General features: G+C 36.4%; 1 protein-coding gene across 1 annotated transcript in view; it reads left to right on the top strand.

Moving 5' to 3' along the window:
• Positions 1-18,270, top strand: part of GRIN2B (Glutamate receptor ionotropic, NMDA 2B) — a 73,502-nt gene that overhangs the window by 51,133 nt on the left and 4,099 nt on the right. The window contains exons 10-15 of the mRNA XM_051211496.1: positions 1,226-1,409; positions 5,083-5,208; positions 9,907-10,127; positions 13,257-13,417; positions 16,494-16,675; positions 17,465-17,700. Of these exons, the coding sequence (XP_051071561.1) occupies positions 1,226-1,409; positions 5,083-5,208; positions 9,907-10,127; positions 13,257-13,417; positions 16,494-16,675; positions 17,465-17,700 (1,110 nt within the window). The remainder of the gene's footprint in view (positions 1-1,225; positions 1,410-5,082; positions 5,209-9,906; positions 10,128-13,256; positions 13,418-16,493; positions 16,676-17,464; positions 17,701-18,270) is intronic.

Genomic DNA, 18,270 nt, shown 5'->3' with positions numbered 1-18,270 from the left:
ATGAAAAGGATGAGACGGATATACAAGATAAGCATAAAATCAAACAATCGTTTAGTTTGCCGGAGTATTTCTTCCTGTAAGTCAGAGTTTATGAATAATAATTAAGCCTTTATCTTCTTTCAATGTTCACATAATGAAATATATAGCCTTGACTACACTGTGGACAAAATGAGAAAAGGCATGGAAATACTTATACGGTAACAGTCGAACACAATATAATGATAGTAAGATAAAATAGTTATTGGTTGAAGGGATATTATTCATCATTAATACATTCGGTGGATTGAACACACATTTCAAAATACGAACTGTAAGGGTTCGATAACTTGTATACGCTTCAAGATAAACTTTCGGCAAAATTTCGATATATTACATAAATAACTTTTCAGTATTGCTATTGATGAATATTTATCATTTGCCTATTCATGGGAAAATAATCTTTTAAGTGCTGACATCAAAATCGTTTAAACAGGCCTCAGTCATTTGGCTTTCTGATGTAGAAGACAGGATATCTTCGTCAAATTACAGCATTATTTCCAACGATTAAATTCATTTTCTGTGGTAAGTGTGCAAATGCTGATAAAAATTTACCACAAAGACTAGCCTAAGAATAATGAATTATGTAAAGTCATGAGCTAGTAGCAAACAATGAGGCCCAGACGGTTTTTTTCTACATAAGTTGCGTCACTAGCGTTTGATTACAAAGACTTCTGCAAAGCGATGTTTCTCGTTTGTTAATCATTTTCAGGACTTCAAAGATAACAAGTTCATGTCCACCTAAGATTTGAACGTCTGGCAACTAAGTATTGAAGAGTTAATTTTCTTTTACGCTAAGGTTTCGAATAAGTCATCTAGGATACCAAGTAAAAATCCTTTTTTGGTCTTTTCTAAAAACTTGTTACCATAAGTACTGTATTCATGTTCATAAATGCACCAGTTCAAACTTTATTGGTTTTATTGTCATTTGGAGGAATGAAATAAATTCATGTGATCTATAGAAAGCCTTCTTTTAGTTCAGTTCTTAACTTTCTGCCAGAGACAACTGTATTTTACAAAACTGTACTGGTACAAATTTCATACCAATCAGGTGTAATACAATGGAATTTTGTGCATCTACTCACTCTCACTACTTTGTATGAAGTTTTTGAACCATATATGTTGTCTTTTACCATTTAATTAACTGAATAATATTGTTTTTGGAAATATTGACATTTCTATTTGAAAGCCAGATGGATGGAATGGTATTATACGTGATCTAATGGATAATAGAGCTGATATGGCAGTAACATCATTGAAGATCACACCTAATCGATCCCAGCAAATTGAATTTAGCGTACCATTTCTAGAAACAGGTATAGCAGTTGCAGTGGCTTTAAGAGAAGGTGCTATAGCTCCAACAGCTTTTTTAAGTAAGTTGAATATTTGTTGGATTCTTTGTGGAATATTTTAAGTAGTTGACGTTAGTTTTTATCGTGGACTGACTTCAGGTGAATAAGCACCAGATAGTAGTATTGTTCGAATTTGGAGATACTATGCAGTGTATATCTACCACCTTGCACGGCATTTATTGTAGGATATTTAGGTCCCATGGTAAATACGATTCTTTTAGACCACTTAATCGTGGCCCAGAGACCCATATTTGAAGCTCCAGTTCACTCGTGATACGGTTCGATGATCAACTTCAATCATAGTGAATATTTATTAGTCTCAAACTGGTTGAACTACAAAGATAAAGGCTTCTTGACAGCACTTCAACAATTAATCTCAGAGATTTACTACTAATATGCACATTTGAAGGTGAATACTTTCTCCAGATTTATGTGATTACTAAGGATAGTCTGTTAGGACCATTATTACCTGAAGTGTTTATGATATATTGAGAATCTAACTGAAGTGCTAACCGAAAACACGTGCCTTTATGAGAGATATGTGGATAAAATCTTACTTGTGATAAAACAAATGTGAAATGCTAACTGAACCAATCTAACACTACAAAACCACATGTCTTTCTCAAAAGAAGAGGACTAACCGGGTCTATATCCTGGATATACTTATAAGTAGAAGAAATGGTTCAATCAGATGATCCGTCTACAGAATGCCAATTTGGACGAGCCGATGTCTTAGTTATCATAGTTACTGGCCAGTTCAATAAAATGTGGGCTCGATGAAGAGTCTATTTAATAGGATTGACCGTATTCGTACAAAAGATACTTTTGAAGATGAAATGATAACTGAAAAAACGATGGAGAATGGGTATTCCCTAAAGGTAATAAATGGATGGTAAGGTCACAGTATCACGAGACCTGCTACACCTATGGCATTTAAAAAGCCTGGTCATATCACCTTACTATTTAAAAATGAGTTAAACTGTGTGTCAAAACAAAGGTTCAGATTAGTTGTTAGTACGATGTACTATGCAGTAAAGGTTATTATCATTGAAAAAACACTGCTTATGCTTCACCAAAAACTTAAACAGCACGTAATCGATTGTATTACATCTCATTATTTAATAATTTACATGTGTGCGGTCACATAGCTATATACATCGTGATCTGCAAGTTAGGATCTTGTTGTAACGTGTGAGACTGCAGGTTTTGATAAGCAGCGTCTTATTGATCGATTTGGTGACAGTGACACGGAAAACACGTAAGGACGACCTAGTGCCCTGATTGGTCCCACTTCCCTGTCTGTCCTAGCCAGTTGAGTCAAGAACACAAGTCACAGCCTCTGAGTTATGAATCATTGTATTTCAAACAGATCTCTAAACGCGTACCAAAATAGATACGGAAAAAAATACAATCAAAAGACTCAATGAAAGCATACGATAAAGAGTCACCTTCCTTCGCTGTAGAACAGTTAAAACAGGTTATAAGATTGATTCTGACTTGGCCTTGCTGGTTGTGTACAAAAGTTTATTTATTTCAACACATAGATATTGGTACAAAGAGGCACCAAATACATATGCGCCACACAAATCTCATTCGATATGTGTGAGGGCTGCGATACTGCCCAGGTGCCCAAACCGAAGCAGGTGGTTTTCTTGGGGGGCCACTCCCCGAGCCTCCGACCTGAAGGTCTGATCCACAAGGCAGTAGAGCATCGTAAGGAGATGCAGTCACATGGATGCCGGTGACCAACAATTGGTTCATACGCCATTTGTTCCCTCAGGATACTGGGGCCCATGTGCACCATTGTTTTGGAATCCGTTTAAAGCGCCGGACATTCGCTTTTCGTCCTCTCAATTTCGTAAACAACACCCCCGCCACGAGAAGGCAGTGAGTAGGACTTCCCTGGCAGAGGCTATATACGCGTGGCCATGTGAGAGCATTTCGAGAGGGAGAGCGGACTATCCCCACTCTCGGCCGTACCAGGGCATTTGGGGGCAATGTGTACAAAAGTTCAAAAGAGTATACCAAGGTTTATTGAAGCCTTGGCTATTCAAAAATTATAACTTCTTTTATGTATTCAGAAACGATTTGCTTTCACCCTAAACCTACCCTAGTTATAAATTTACTATCCAGTATAATCAGTGTTACATTGTTTTCCACATTATTCTCTATCGTATCTTGGTTTTCTCTTACATTCCACTTGTCTAGATAACCTCTTGTTTTTTATATATAAATATTATTAATAAATACACATACGATCAGATTGTTCTGGATGCATCCAGCTGATATATCACATGAGTTCTGAAAATCTGTCTTCTTATGACATTATATGAATTTATCAAAAAGACTAATTGTTTTAAAATTCTTGTGATGGTATTTACTAGCTTTTGGCGTAAAGGAAAGCTTTACTTATTTTTTCAGACTATTATTATGGATGATATTGTAAAAAATTAAACTGAAAGATCTTAGAGAAAGATCTAAGAGAGATTGCTCTCATGTACCTGGAAGCAATAATTATTCTTAACTCCACAGTTCTTTGACCTTTTCACTCGCTTTTAACCATACTCAACATGAACATGCGAAAACTGATATTTATAAACCTAAAAACATATCCAAACTTATGAGGTCAAGGTAGTGTAGTATGCTTCCGCGTATACAATCCATATCTGAAGTTTATATGTAACCATGTTAAAAACAATTACAAATTTGAATTGTTTCAAACAAAAACCAACTACTATAGCCAAATTAGTAGTGTACTAGTACTTTCTGAATGTGCAATCCAATTTTTGACTGATTTTTACATAACCTAGACAGTTGTATAATGTTTATAGTTACATTTGACTTTTCAATGCTAAAGACATCATTTGATATCCATATTCTGCGTTAAACAGTTTAAAAGTATTATGATGTTACAAATCCAAAAATGTCTTGGGAAGCCTATAATGTTTTGCTACATATCAAATAAAATGCGTCAACTAATCTTTTTTCTGTGATTCTACTGGTTTCTTTTTGACAGATCCCGAATTTATATTTAGATAGTTATTAAAAGCTAGCCAGAGATAAATTTACTAAGCAATTTTGAAAATATGGTTTGTCTGTTAGTGTGATCTACAAATAGCGAATAATGTTCCATCTGAAAAATACAAGAAAGTGTGAGATGGCAGAATAGCGTAAGTGAACATGTGTTCAACCCGTCTAATTGAAACAAATTTAAAGCAATGACTATGAAAATAATTTATGACATGTGAGATAAACTAGATAATGTGGTATATTTATTAAGGCTAAGTAGAGTGTATTTGATTATCATCAGTGTAGTATATGTTATTGTCACATTGCTCCACCTTAATCTAAACACTGAATATTAACTAGAAAGTGAATTGACTTTCTATTCCCATAAAGTGATTTGGGTTACTTTTATCAAAGACTGATTATCCAGGAAATAATTATCGGGAACTAAGTAGGATTGGACTACGTTACAAATATCACCGACAGGAATAGAAGATAGTTGAGGGTTTTGAGTTTCTGGTACGAAGGTCAAAGTGTGCGCTGCTGAGAGAGTTCAAACTAGAAAAAAACAAGTACTTAATGTTCACTTATCAAACTGCTGTAAAAATTAGGTAATAACTGAAAAATCTTCATAATCCCCCTTTGATTTAAGTAGCACTCTCACATTACTATTTTTCTCTTTTAATAGAGCCGTACGATTATCAATGCTGGTGTGTAATCCTCGTATTCAGTGTACATGCAACAGGTGCAGCATTGTACATTTATGAATGGTTTAGTCCCAATGGAATGAATCGTGGACATACAACAGATCAAAGTGAGTTTATTCGTCTTTTGAAATGTAAAAACTAAGTGTTTGGAAAATTACAACATAAACCAATTTATCATTGTATTGAGATAGTTTTGCTCAGTCACAGTCAAATAATTTTGATTAATATTTATTACTTTTTTGAAAGATATCACCATGATCTTGTTCACCTATTAGTACAGTTTTTCAGTAATGCTTTTATTTTTAGGATTTAATTGTAGATAACAATAACAACCAATGCATCAAACTATGACCTAATGACCAAAGTATTATATGTTTAAGTATTAGGTTATAGGTTAGAACTCAGCTCTACTAAATTTAGTTTAAGCCCCTTGGGTTAAAAAACTGTGGTTTAATGACAAACACCCATAATCCGGTCAATATTGATCAACGGTCGCTAATGTGAGTTTTAGGAGAGTGAAGATTTTTCTTGAAATCTGAGTTAATAAAGTAGGGTACTAAATGAGTGGGAAGTAATAAGGCGGAACCCGACCGTTGTTGCTACCTTGACGTGGTGGTCGGGCTTGCCTATCGTGATGAAGCGACCGAGCTATACTGGCTGGAACAACCGTTCCTCAAGGTCCTACCATGTCAGACAGGTCGGTTGAAGAGCGGTAAGACTAAAAGCAACAAACCCAAGGTCCGAAGGCGAAGTCGTACTGCTGACTGTACAGAGGTGTGACAGCAGTAAGGTGTTTCCTTCAGACAACCAGCATGACAGCGATGCTGCCTTCCCACAAGGAGGGTTGGGGTTAGAAAAGGTCGACCCTAAAAATGCACACCTCACCTTACCTCACGGATTTCCGTCTCCGGCGGTAAGGACCTTTGAAGAACGGAGCTAACACGTCAAAAACCTCCCACGAAAAGGCCGTGCGCGACCGGCCTCAAGCAGTTGTCCCTTGGGCACTGCGGTCACGCTCTCAGGTCACTGAGGCCGCCTCTAATCCAATTTCCTTTTCAGGTACCTCCAGAAGAACCCTTCCACGGTGTGGGCAACCGGGAAGTGATAACCGCCCTCATACCTCTAACGGCACCCAAGACCACTGTATTCATAATCAACCTTCCTCTTCAATTCCTATTATTCCTCCTACATCGACTTTCAACCCTAAACTTCCTCCTTCGGCTTCCTCCTCAAGTGTCACCATAGCCAACGATTCTAGTGCTCAAAACTCTGTCCCAGGTCTACTGAAACCTCGCTCCAAACTACACATTGGAGCTTTCAACGTACGCACTCTATGTCAAATCGGTCAGCAGGCTTCCTTGTCTAAAACCCTAGAGTCTCTTTCCATTGATGTATGCTGTGTCTCCGAAACACGCATACAGGATTCCAGTGTGGTCATTCACTTGACCTCACCTCGGCAAAACGGAGAGCCAACGAGATACACCCTACATGTATCTGGTGACCCGATGGCCAGTTCTCGTGGACTGGCAGGTGTAGGCATAGCACTAAGCATGAGGGCGGAACAAGCACTGCTAGAGTGGATCCCCGTCAACAGTCGTCTATGTGCTGTCCGGCTAAACGGCTCCGTAAAAACTCGGAAGGATAGGGACACACGTCGTTGCCTTTTCGTCGTTTCTGCCTACGCTCCCACTGACTGCAGCTCAGATGATGTGAAAGATGAATTTTACAGAAAGCTGTCCGAACTTCTTCAGAAAGCTAAACGCTCAGACATAGTACTCGTAGGGGGTGACTTTAATGCTCAGATAGGTAGCTTAAACCAAACAGAAAGGCATTTAGGTGGATATTTTAGCATTCCGGCACAGCGAACAGATAATGGTGACCGTCTGCTGCAACTTTGCTCAGGCAATCGTTTGTTTTTAACAAGCGCAAATTTTAAGCATAAGGAGAGACATCGTCTAACGTGGCGACCACCTGCACCAAACCAACGATTGACTCAAATAGACCATATTGCCATCAGTCATCGTTGGAGAGGGTCGGTAGAAGATTGTCGCTCATTCTGGAGTACCTGCTTGAACTCCGACCACGCCCTAATACGGGCACGCATCTGCTTGCGCCTCACTGGACGCAAAAAGCCACAGTAAAAAGACCCATTAGAACCGAACTGAGTAGCAAGGAAACCAAAAGTAGGTTCCAGGAACAACTGAGGTCACGATTAGGTAGTTCTGAAAACGAGGTTGACCCAGTTGTTGCTTGGAAAGCCATACAAACAGCTGTGGAAACAGCAGTGACATCTATCAGTGATTTAGACCACAGGGTTACAAAGAACCAGTGGATTTCTTCAAAGTCTATCACACTGATGGATTCTCGCAAACTCGTCCCATCAGGTTCCGAACATGATGAAGAGCGACAACAAATCAGATCTAGGTTAAGAAAAAGTCTAAGAAACGACCGTGAGCAGTGGTGGGCAACGAAAGCAAAAGAGATGGAAAAGGCGGCGACTATAGGGAGCACAAGACAGCTTTACAGACTAATAAAAGAAACTGGAATTAATAAGTCAAGTGTAAGTGAGATTATATCTGAAAAAGACGATACACTCATCTGCTCCCAGTCCAGGCGTTTAGAACGATGGGTGGAACATTTCAGAGAACAGTTCAACTGGCCTTCAGCTACTCTACAACTACCCTCCATTCCCAGACAGTGTGAATGGAACATTGAAGTAGGTCCCCCAACTCTAGCAGAAGTTCAAAAGGCTATAGCTAATCTGAAACGAGGAAGGGCAGATGGTCCAGATGGATTGGCTCCAAAGGTCTTTAAGGATGGTGGTCCAATTTTAGCGATTAGGTTGACTAATATTTTAGCTAAGATCTGGGAGTTAGACGTTATTCCATCTAACTGGTCACAATCACTTATCGTCCCAATATATAAGAAAGGGTCAAAATCATCCTGTGACAACCACAGAGGGATTAGTTTAACTAATGTAATATCTAAAATACTAGCTTCGATAATTATCAGACGCCTAACTAAGACTCGTGAACTGCAAACACGAGAGACTCAAGCTGGCTTCAGACCTGGTCGTGACTGCATCGACCACATATTCACCATTCGTCAGATTCTAGAACACAGGCATACTTATCGGCGTCCGACAATGGTGGTCTTTCTCGACTTAAAAGCAGCATTTGACTCGGTAGACCGCGAGATTCTGTGGCAGTGTCTGTCATTGAAAGGCGTACCACAGAAGTACATAAACCTTGTAAAGGCTCTTTACTCGAACACTACTAGTCGAGTCAGAGCTTATGGCGAACTGTCATCTACTTTTACAACCTCAAGTGGTGTCCATCAAGGCTGTCCACTTTCCCCATTTTTGTTTAACTTCATCATAGATCTACTGATGGAAATAACTTTCTCGTCGACTGAATTCTCGGGTATTGATCTCCATCCAGGAGGTTCACTTATCGACTTAGAATACGCAGATGACATAGTCCTGTTTGGTGAAGACGCTGACAAAATGCAGAGTCTTTTGGTAGCACTAAGCAACAATGCCAGAATGTTTGGAATGCGCTTCTCTCCCTCTAAATGCAAGTTGTTGCTTCAGGACTGGTCTGCGTCAACACTTGAACTAAGAATAGGGAGTGAATTAGTCGAACGCGTTGGCAACTTCACTTATCTTGGAAGTCTGATCAGCCCTAATGGGTTGGTGTCTGACGAAATCTCAGCACGGATTCGAAAAGCTCGTTTGGCTTTTGCCAACTTGAGCCACCTTTGGCGAAGGCGAGATATCCGTCTATCAATAAAAGGACGGGTATACTGCGCGGCAGTCCGTTCTGTTTTACTTTACGGCAGCGAAACATGGCCATTAAGAGTAGAAGACACTCGTAAGCTATTAGTATTTGACCACAGATGCCTTAGAAATATTGCTGGCATCTGCTGGGATCACCAGGTAAGTAATAGTGAGGTTAGACGCAGGGTATTAGGGAATGATGATGGTAAATCAGTTGATGAGGTTATGAATCTTCATCGACTGAGATGGTTGGGCCACGTGTTACGTATGCCTGAACACCGATTACCACGACGTGCAATGCTATCCGGTATTGGAAATGGTTGGAAGAAAGTTAGGGGCGGCCAAACCAAAACGTGGCACCAGTGCTTGAAGACACTAACTTCTAGTCTGAGCCATGTTGGTAGATGCAGACTACTTGGTTGGGGTCCGCGTGACTATCGTAACGAATGGTTGGAGACTCTTGGTGACATGGCTCAGAATCGATCACAATGGCGTCGGTGTATACACTCCCTGTCTTCCCTTAAACTAAGAGAATAAAATCGCTTCATATCTTTCTTTCTACGAACCAATTCTTTCTTCTTGTACTATATCTCTATATGCAATCTTTCTCTTATATATTACTCACCTTTGACCTAACCACTGCTATGAATCCGGCGTTCATCTTGTTGTGCTGATGCGGTATGGCAACCTGGACCGATGCACATATGTGCCTGGTCCTACGTTGTAGCTGACTGACTGACTGAATAAGGCGGAATATTTAGTCACCAAAACTGATTATTTTTCCAGTTAAAATAACACATATTACACGCGAAAAATGGATGAAATCCAAAGAAAATCATTTAAAACATGTAACTGCAGAATAAGGGTCCTTTAAGGTAATTCCATGATCCATAAAATCTAAGTACGGCTGTCATATATAGGTTAAAGAAGTTAATTTATAAATCAAATATTTCCAACACTGCTTTAGCAGCCAATTTATTTGTTTTTAAGTCGTGCATGGCTGTTTTGCTGTTCTTTCTTTTAAAAGATCACCGATTTTCATTTTTCCGTTCACTTTGGCTTATCTGGTCAATGTTATTCGGCGCTGCTGTAAATGCGGATAATCCAAGAGGAATGGCTAGCCGGTTTATGGCCAATATATGGGCATTATTCGCACTTGTATTTTTAGCATCGTATACGGCTAACTTAGCGGCTTTTATGATTGCTAAAGAGGATTATTTTGACTTGAGTGGTATAAATGATTGGCGTGTAAGTTAACTGAGAAATTAATTTACTACTTAATGGATTTTTTGTCTGAGTTAAGGAATGATTAGTAGATGATATCTGGTTGGCCAGTGAGACTCGATTTGTTTACAGTTATGCTTTCGCCTTAGCATCTGCAATAATTACCAAGGATATTATTGTACGTATTATTCAGTTGAAACATTTTCTTTTCCATATAGTATGGAATTGTAAGGTAAATCGAAATACAAGAAAACATTTTTGCTCGGAACGTTTAGCTTTTTACACATTTTTAATATATTTTGTGAGGATTTAGACGCTTGCTGAGCTTCATAATTTAGTAACAATCTGGATTTACTCATATTAACTTAGTATTGATGTTCCAAAGAGGATTTGTACTTTTTCTAGAAAAATGGAGCCACATATTTTAATATTTGATTATTGATTCTAATCAATTACCTTGTAAAAGCCATTGTGTTATCTCGTGCGTGATTTCGATCAGATTTTATTGAACAGACTAATTAGTGATTGATTATTATCAATCTTTCAAGTTTACAGAAGATTAATAGCAACCCTAAATGCTCAGAGGCAACGTCTAGAACTTTAGTACTCAGTAACGTTGATTCCACTTTTTGCAGTTGACGTGCTTTGAAGATTCTTGAAGTGTCATTGATTACAGAACCTAGGTTTATAGTTCCCTGTCGGCTTACTCCATCTTATTAGTATTAACCACATACCTTATTTTAAGGTTCATTTAATAAACCGCTAACACAGATTTATTTAAACACTTTATCACAAAGCAACACACCTCTCGTATATCAAAACAAAATAACTTTGTAATCATTTTTACAGCATTCCATCTCAAATTTAATTAAAAGTTTAGAAGTAACAAAAAAACGCATTTACAGATATACACTAAGCAAACCATAATGATATGAATATCAGATCATGACAATAAAAATATCAACTTGAAGCGACTTGTGATTTGTCTTGGTGACATATGTACATAGATAAGTCTTGAATGTAACACACCCTACGATAAAATGTACAACAATCATGTTTTACAAACCAGTATTTATTAAAATAAACCAATTTTCTCACTTAAAAACGTATAACAGAGATCTTTTTGATGTAAAGTGAAACTCCGGATTACAAATCAAACTTACTATCATGTTTATTATTACATTAAGTGGTTCAAGGTAAACAGTAGGAAACCCTGGACCTAAGTTTCGTGCTTGTTAGCACTCGTCAGCAAAGTGTGCCTTCAATCATGAGAGAACTAATGGTTTCTGTGGGATTCAAAACGACGTTGCCCAACTTCACAGTCTGATATATTACTCCTGGGACTAGATAAGCGTGGCGTTGAGGTTTATATACTCAGTTAGTGAGCTATAATCCAAAGATCTATTGTTAAACTAATTTATGATAAACGCAAAAAGTGAATTGTAGTTATTTTCTCCGAAGCAGTTAAAAAATGATTTTCACAAAGAAAGTTGCGAAACGATGTTGATTAATATATCAGCTGATCACTGAATTGTGACCAATGTTCAGATTCACACCGAGACTCAAATCCATTGCTAAATGTTACAAAAGCCAACGAGTAATACAATAAACTACTGGCTGTAGATAACCTGTAATTGGTTTAAGGGTTATGATGTTAATCACTTATAAACGGTTGTGTATTTTATAACAAGAATTTTGTAACTACAGATAATGTCGAGACATTCGCACATGGTGGACATAAGCCACTATAGATTGATCGGAATTCACTCCTGAATATTTACGACGGAAAGATACACATTTATGTGGAACGAATAAGCTGTCAAAGGAACAACTATGACGATATTATATTTAGTAAAAGTGTCAGTGAATAAGCAATTGTGTGCATGCGTGTGTTAAATGAATTAATAAAGATGGAACCGATGGAACCAGTCCTGGAGAGTAAGGGAGGTTGACTGTGATGAGACGACGATCTACTTTTTGTCTGATCAATTGTAGCTATCGATACCATTTCTTATTCACTTGCCAGAGCTTTTGAAATCCCCTAAAACCCCTTATGCTGTCGCGAAATTGATGTAAAATGACTGCATGATGAAATACGCCTGGTTTATATCCCTTTGGCTTTGAACACAAACAACTCTTTATACCTTTTAAATGTAGATCAACATTTAGCATGATAGTGACCAACTAACAGAAAAAATCTGTTATCAAGTGCCTTAGAGGTTTTTGTATTTCATAGTGACGAATGATGGTATGTTTAGTGAAAAATTTGAATATCCTAGATTTTGACATTGACAAAAGTGGAAGTTTCATTTGTTACCTGAATTCAGTGTTGATTTATGAGAAGGTACAAATCAACAAAGGACTAACAGTTCTAAAAAACTTTTCACTAACTTGTCAACTGATTGTGCTGTTTGCTTACTTTTTTTTACTTTCTATCCAATAAGCCAAATAATTTGATATAACTGTTGCATGTCAACTTTCTGATAATATTTGTAAAGAAAACACGTGAAAGATCGCAACATATTAGCATAAATGGGTTCATTCTAGCATTTTGAATATGAGTTATCTGTAGTAAAATATTCAAAACGTAACAGACACGATGAAAAACTACTTAAAACTGTCGTGATATTTCGAGAAATTCATACGATAGTAAATGCGTGACACTTCTATTCCATTATAGATTTCAAGTAGAAAAAATATTTAATATATTAACTTAATATTTGGTAAGCTGTAATTTGAACTACAAAAAATTGAATGAAAATGTGTCATTAAACGTTTAGAACATATATATCCTATGAAGTTCGCAGAAATATCTTTACTCTTTTGTCTGAATATCTACAACAATCACTATAATGGCATAAACACTGATCTTACCACAAATTTAATTCTTTGTTCACTAGTGAACCAAAAGAAAAAAAGTAAACGTCTTCAACAAGCAGACGCTGAACAAGTTGTTTAGAATGACAAAGGAGGTTCCGAAAAGAAAACACCTAGCTCAGAGAACTCAAGACCGCCAAAATAGAAATAGGCAGTTAAATAAAGAGGGAAAATAATTTCTAGAATATTTAAGGCATTTTTATGCAGTCATCGAAATTTTATCTTGTTTTTATTCATTCTAATAACTTAGAAACAAAGTCTTCTTTATACGCTTAGTTGCAGCATCCATGGAATGTGAAACCCCCATTTAGATTTGCCACTATACCAAGTGGTGCTACAGAAGAGAACATTAAAATCAATTTTCCTGAAATGCACAAATACATGAGAAAATACAATAAATCCGATGTTGAAGACGGTCTCAAGGCAATGAAATCAGGGTATGTACAGTTCATAAAACTATTAATAAGTAACAAACATGTTTCAGATAATTATCAAGATTGTGATCTGTCATACGATAGTCCTTCTCTAATCGTAAGGTTTATGATAAAACTTTTATTATAAACTGACATCAACTGGAAAGATATTGTGAACCAAGGAGCACCTGACAGCTCTTTTATCTGAGATTAGGAATCCCCAGGTGTACGCTTCTATAACTTAACGAAAGATTAAGCTCATAGCGTCAGTCGCGCTGTACTTCAGAATGACTACTTTTGAAACTATGGATCACTAGACTCAGTGGTTTAAAAGTAACACGTTTGTAGAAAGAATCGACGGTCCTGGGTTTTATTCAGTGAAAGGTTTCTAGTGCATAAATCTAGTGAAGATGAAACAACCGTGTAATACTACGTAGTTCTCACCTGATTTCATGCCATCATGAAGACCATGTATGTATTGTTTTGAAATGTAAACAATCAAGGAGTGTAAGATGAGGCGGATAGTGGCTAACAGTGGAATCTAGGACGCGCGTTTCGTCTTACATGGGACTCGTCAGCTGGATGTGCCTGCATCTCAGAGTTGATGCTCACTTCAGGATTGGTTTCAGTTTTCTGAGACATGGTTCGTAATTAGTTTAGACATATGCTAGTACTTTTTTACATGACGGTTAACAGTAAAGTCCAGAATAATTAAATTGTTCTGTTAAAGTATATTGGATAAATATCAGAAGGGGTTTTGTAGAGATTGTAGTAATTTTAATAGTTGAGATCATTAGTCAATTGAAGCTAGGCCTGGTCAATTGTGAGATAGTAACTCACTGAAGAGAATGGTGGATGTGTCGCTCAATTTCGTGGATTAGTTGAAGTTATACACTAACACCATTGGATGCCGGTCGGCTTAATGGTATTGTGGTTAAGCGCTCGCGCGCGAGACTGACAGGTCCTTGGTTCGAATCCCGCGGGTCTGGGTCGTGGATGCACACTGCCGAGGAGTCCCACAGCTGGACGAAATGGCCGTCCAGTGCTTCCAGGTTTTCCATGGTGATCTAGCTTCAATTGACTCATGATCTCAACCATTGAAATTATATTAGATAACTTCTAGCCCGTATCTGTTATAACGGAAAATAAAATTGACGTGACTAGACTCAAGGGAGAAGAAAAAGACGACAGGTGAAAACTTAATATACGCCAAAAACATCCAAAATTAGATCTGAACACAGTGACTTTTATTTACACTAAATAATGGTCAAATTTGAATTAATTGAATTGAGTACCAATTGTTAATCAGTAATTTAATACATAAACGGAATTTAGTGCCATAAAATTAGGGTGTTATAACTAACAAACGTAACTAATATACTGCTATATACTCCCTTACCTAGTAGATTTTAACGTTTCTGATGACACACCATACTAACCATCTCTGACTTAAAATTACCACCGATAACCTTATATTGAAGCGATTTCGAAATCGTTTGAAAAAAAACTTTTATAATCCGTCCACACAATACTGAAGCATAATCTACTTGTATTTACGAGAATGATCTATTTCAAACCTAACCCATATGCAAACATGCTTTATAAGTAAGTTTATAAATAGTATAAAACGGTCGAGGGATTCTTCCAGTATGTCAGTCTATGCAAACATACATGCACATACAAGCATATCCATATATGTACAACTGATAATTATTTATTGACGAATAATTGACAAGATTTTGGTTAAATAACCACTCTTCATACAGTAGTACATACATGAATTATTATTAATATTAAAAACAGATAAAGGCATAATGATAGATAACATCAATTTTCAGACGAAATTTTTTAGCACCACAACTAATTTATGTAGAACATCCTATTTTTATTCTGAAGCAAAAAATGAATGCTTACAGGACTATTAAAAAAATGTATCAGCTAAAAATAAAATTTTTACAATTATGATTAAATGTTCGAATGGTACAAAATAAAACTCATAATCAGATCAAAATTGAGACTGTCTTGATATATATTGACTGGTAATAGGCAACCATATTTGTGTCAGAATTTTACTCTTTGATAGAAATGACTGGAATTAATAAATTTCATTTAAAATATTGAGGATTTATAATTATCATTATCAAATGGCATTTATTCATCATATTGTACTGGACTATCCGCAACTTGTTAAGATTTTGTTATACGTTAGGACAGTAATATATATATATATAATCTAGATTATTCCAACTGTTAACATCCCAGTAACTGAAATTATTTTTAAGTAAGCACCAATCAAAGCATAAAATAGATCGAGGATTCAAGTCTAAGAACCTAAGTTCAAACCGGGAATTGGAAATTTCCTAAACGCCTACTATGGTATGACTAGTAGGATTGGTAGCCAAAAAAAGTTATTTTTCAAAAAAAAATAGAGGCGGCTAGCCCATACTCTCAGTTGGTTTTCTTTAACTTATATAACAGAAAACAAACAATCCGTTGTGAAGATTGTTGAATTTTAACCAGATCATAAACCGATTTTTGTTAGGCAAATGTTGAAAACCTGGAAGCACTGAATGGCCGTTTGATCCTAGTGTGGGACTCTACAGCAGTGCTCATTCAGTTGTCTCCATAACCACATACTAATAGTCAGTCAGTCACAACGTAGAACCTGGTACGTATGCACATAGGTTTAAGTTGCCATACCTCATACTGATAATTACCATGTGTTCACTAGTGACCTGCTTCGATAGGAAAATCCTGAAGTTCAAGTAAAAAGCAGTGACTAGTGGAGTTCAACTATTTTAAATGTGAGGAAGTTACACACCGAAGACAATGCAATTTGGTCAGGTAGTACCATCAGTTGATTGAAGTTAGACTTGTACACCACTGAATCCCAGCTCAGTGATCTAGAGGTTACGTGTGAAACTGTAGGTTCCGAATCCGATTCTCGGCTTCGGGGTCGTGGATACACATAGTTCAGGAGCTCCATACCGGATGAAAAGACCTTTCAATGCCTTCAGGTTTTTAATGGTTGTTTAATCATTTTGTGATCTTAATATAAATCTGTTAACTTTTTTAAAACCATTATTTTAACTCTTATTAGACAACTGGATGCTTTTTTATATGATGCTAATGTATTGGATTATTGGGCGATGAAAGATGAAGGTTGTAAACTACGTACAGTTGGAAATTTATATGCAATGACGGGTTATGGAATTGGTTTTGCTAAAAATAGTCGATGGTTAACGAAAGTTAATTCACGCATTTTGGATTATCAAAAAAATGGTAAGTTAGATCAATGTATAAAATTTTCTTTTCTACATTCTGTAAGGTAGTTTCAGCAGCTCATACTCAAAATAATGATGCACTTTGGATATCTTGTACATTAAAACGGTACAAATATGAAAAATGAGCTTCCTTTTAGTTGAGTTCTTCACATTTGGTAATGTGATCCATAGGTTCACATCTTTTAACTTCACAGATATGCTTTACATACCTCTGACTGAAAACCAACAAACTAGTTACGTACATAAAATCTAAGTTGAGAGCACTTCAGTCGACTTACCTTCAACATATAACATCACTTAACTTAGTGATCAACCTGTAAGCTTGGATCATATCAACAAGTGAATTCGGTAATAACATTGGTTTAGGGATTGACTCGTACTTATTTTTTTAAAACTCAAGTTATTTGTATCATAACTTCTAGAAAGTCACCGTATGTACAGATGATAAAAGATCACAGGAAAGTAAAGTTGTCTAAGATAGAAAAATTCATCACTCTAGACGATGAATACTTTTGTAACGGCCATTAAAATCTATTGTAGAAACAAAACAAAGTCATATTTTGGAAGTCAAAACTAAACATTGCAATGTTGGTTTTGCTTAAGATCGATGAGATTAAGCTTTAGTTAGTAAATGATATACTTCTAATATACCTGAATAACAATTCAATAAATATATTATACTAAATGGCTGCAGTTTTATGTATGATTTTATGAGACGAGTTTACAATCACTTAACAGTAATTGGATGTGTTATTCATTATTACTTCATGTCTACTCTTTCGTTTAGGAAAATTGCAACGTTGGAAAAAATTTTGGCAAACAGGTTCATGTAAAAAAGATGCTGCTGTTGGGAATACAAATAAGACATTGGGAGTTAAGAATTTTATCAGTGCTTTCATTCTACTTGTTTGCGGAATGCTTATTTGCACTGTATTCTTGTTAATTGAATACACATTCTATTGGTATGCAAAACCAAAATTACAAAAAATCAATCAAGCCAATTGGTTCGGTAGACTTAGTTTGGTAAATTTGAACTAGGAATATAATAGTATTTAAATGTCACATGTTATACGATTGAAATAGTTAAAAATGTCACGCAATATTTTCAATACATATAAGCTATTTAACAAATTTTAAAGACGTTGAATTAAAATCCTTCAGATTTTAATTAAACTATTCACAAGGGAAAGTTATATTTTGGCTGATGATTAGTAATGCAGTCCAGGTTGTGGTTACATTCCAGTCGAGAATCTCTACAGTTTATATTTACGTGGAGCCACAAGTTTATTAGGTATGTCTATATCTTTACTGTAGTAACAAGCGGCATCACATCTTCATCCGCAGAAGACTCAAGTTCGTTCTATCTTTATAATCTTTACGTCAGATAAAATGTACGTTACACAAGAAATTAAAGTGCTCTCGCATTTCATTATACGTGTATAAATTCCAGTGCACTTGTATTTTATTGTCGGAAAAAAACAAAGTGAATGTTTGTATCTGATGTGAATAAAGTTATCTGATTGTTTGTTAGATTACAAATATCTATTTATAAGTTAGTCAGTGTCCGTCATCAACTCAACTGATAAAATTCAA

The sequence above is a fragment of the Schistosoma haematobium genome, chromosome ZW (genome assembly GCF_000699445.3).
Source record: "Schistosoma haematobium chromosome ZW, whole genome shotgun sequence".
In the NCBI taxonomy this organism is placed as follows: Eukaryota; Metazoa; Platyhelminthes; class Trematoda; order Strigeidida; family Schistosomatidae; genus Schistosoma; species Schistosoma haematobium.
This window is presented reverse-complemented; position numbering and strand designations above follow the sequence as displayed.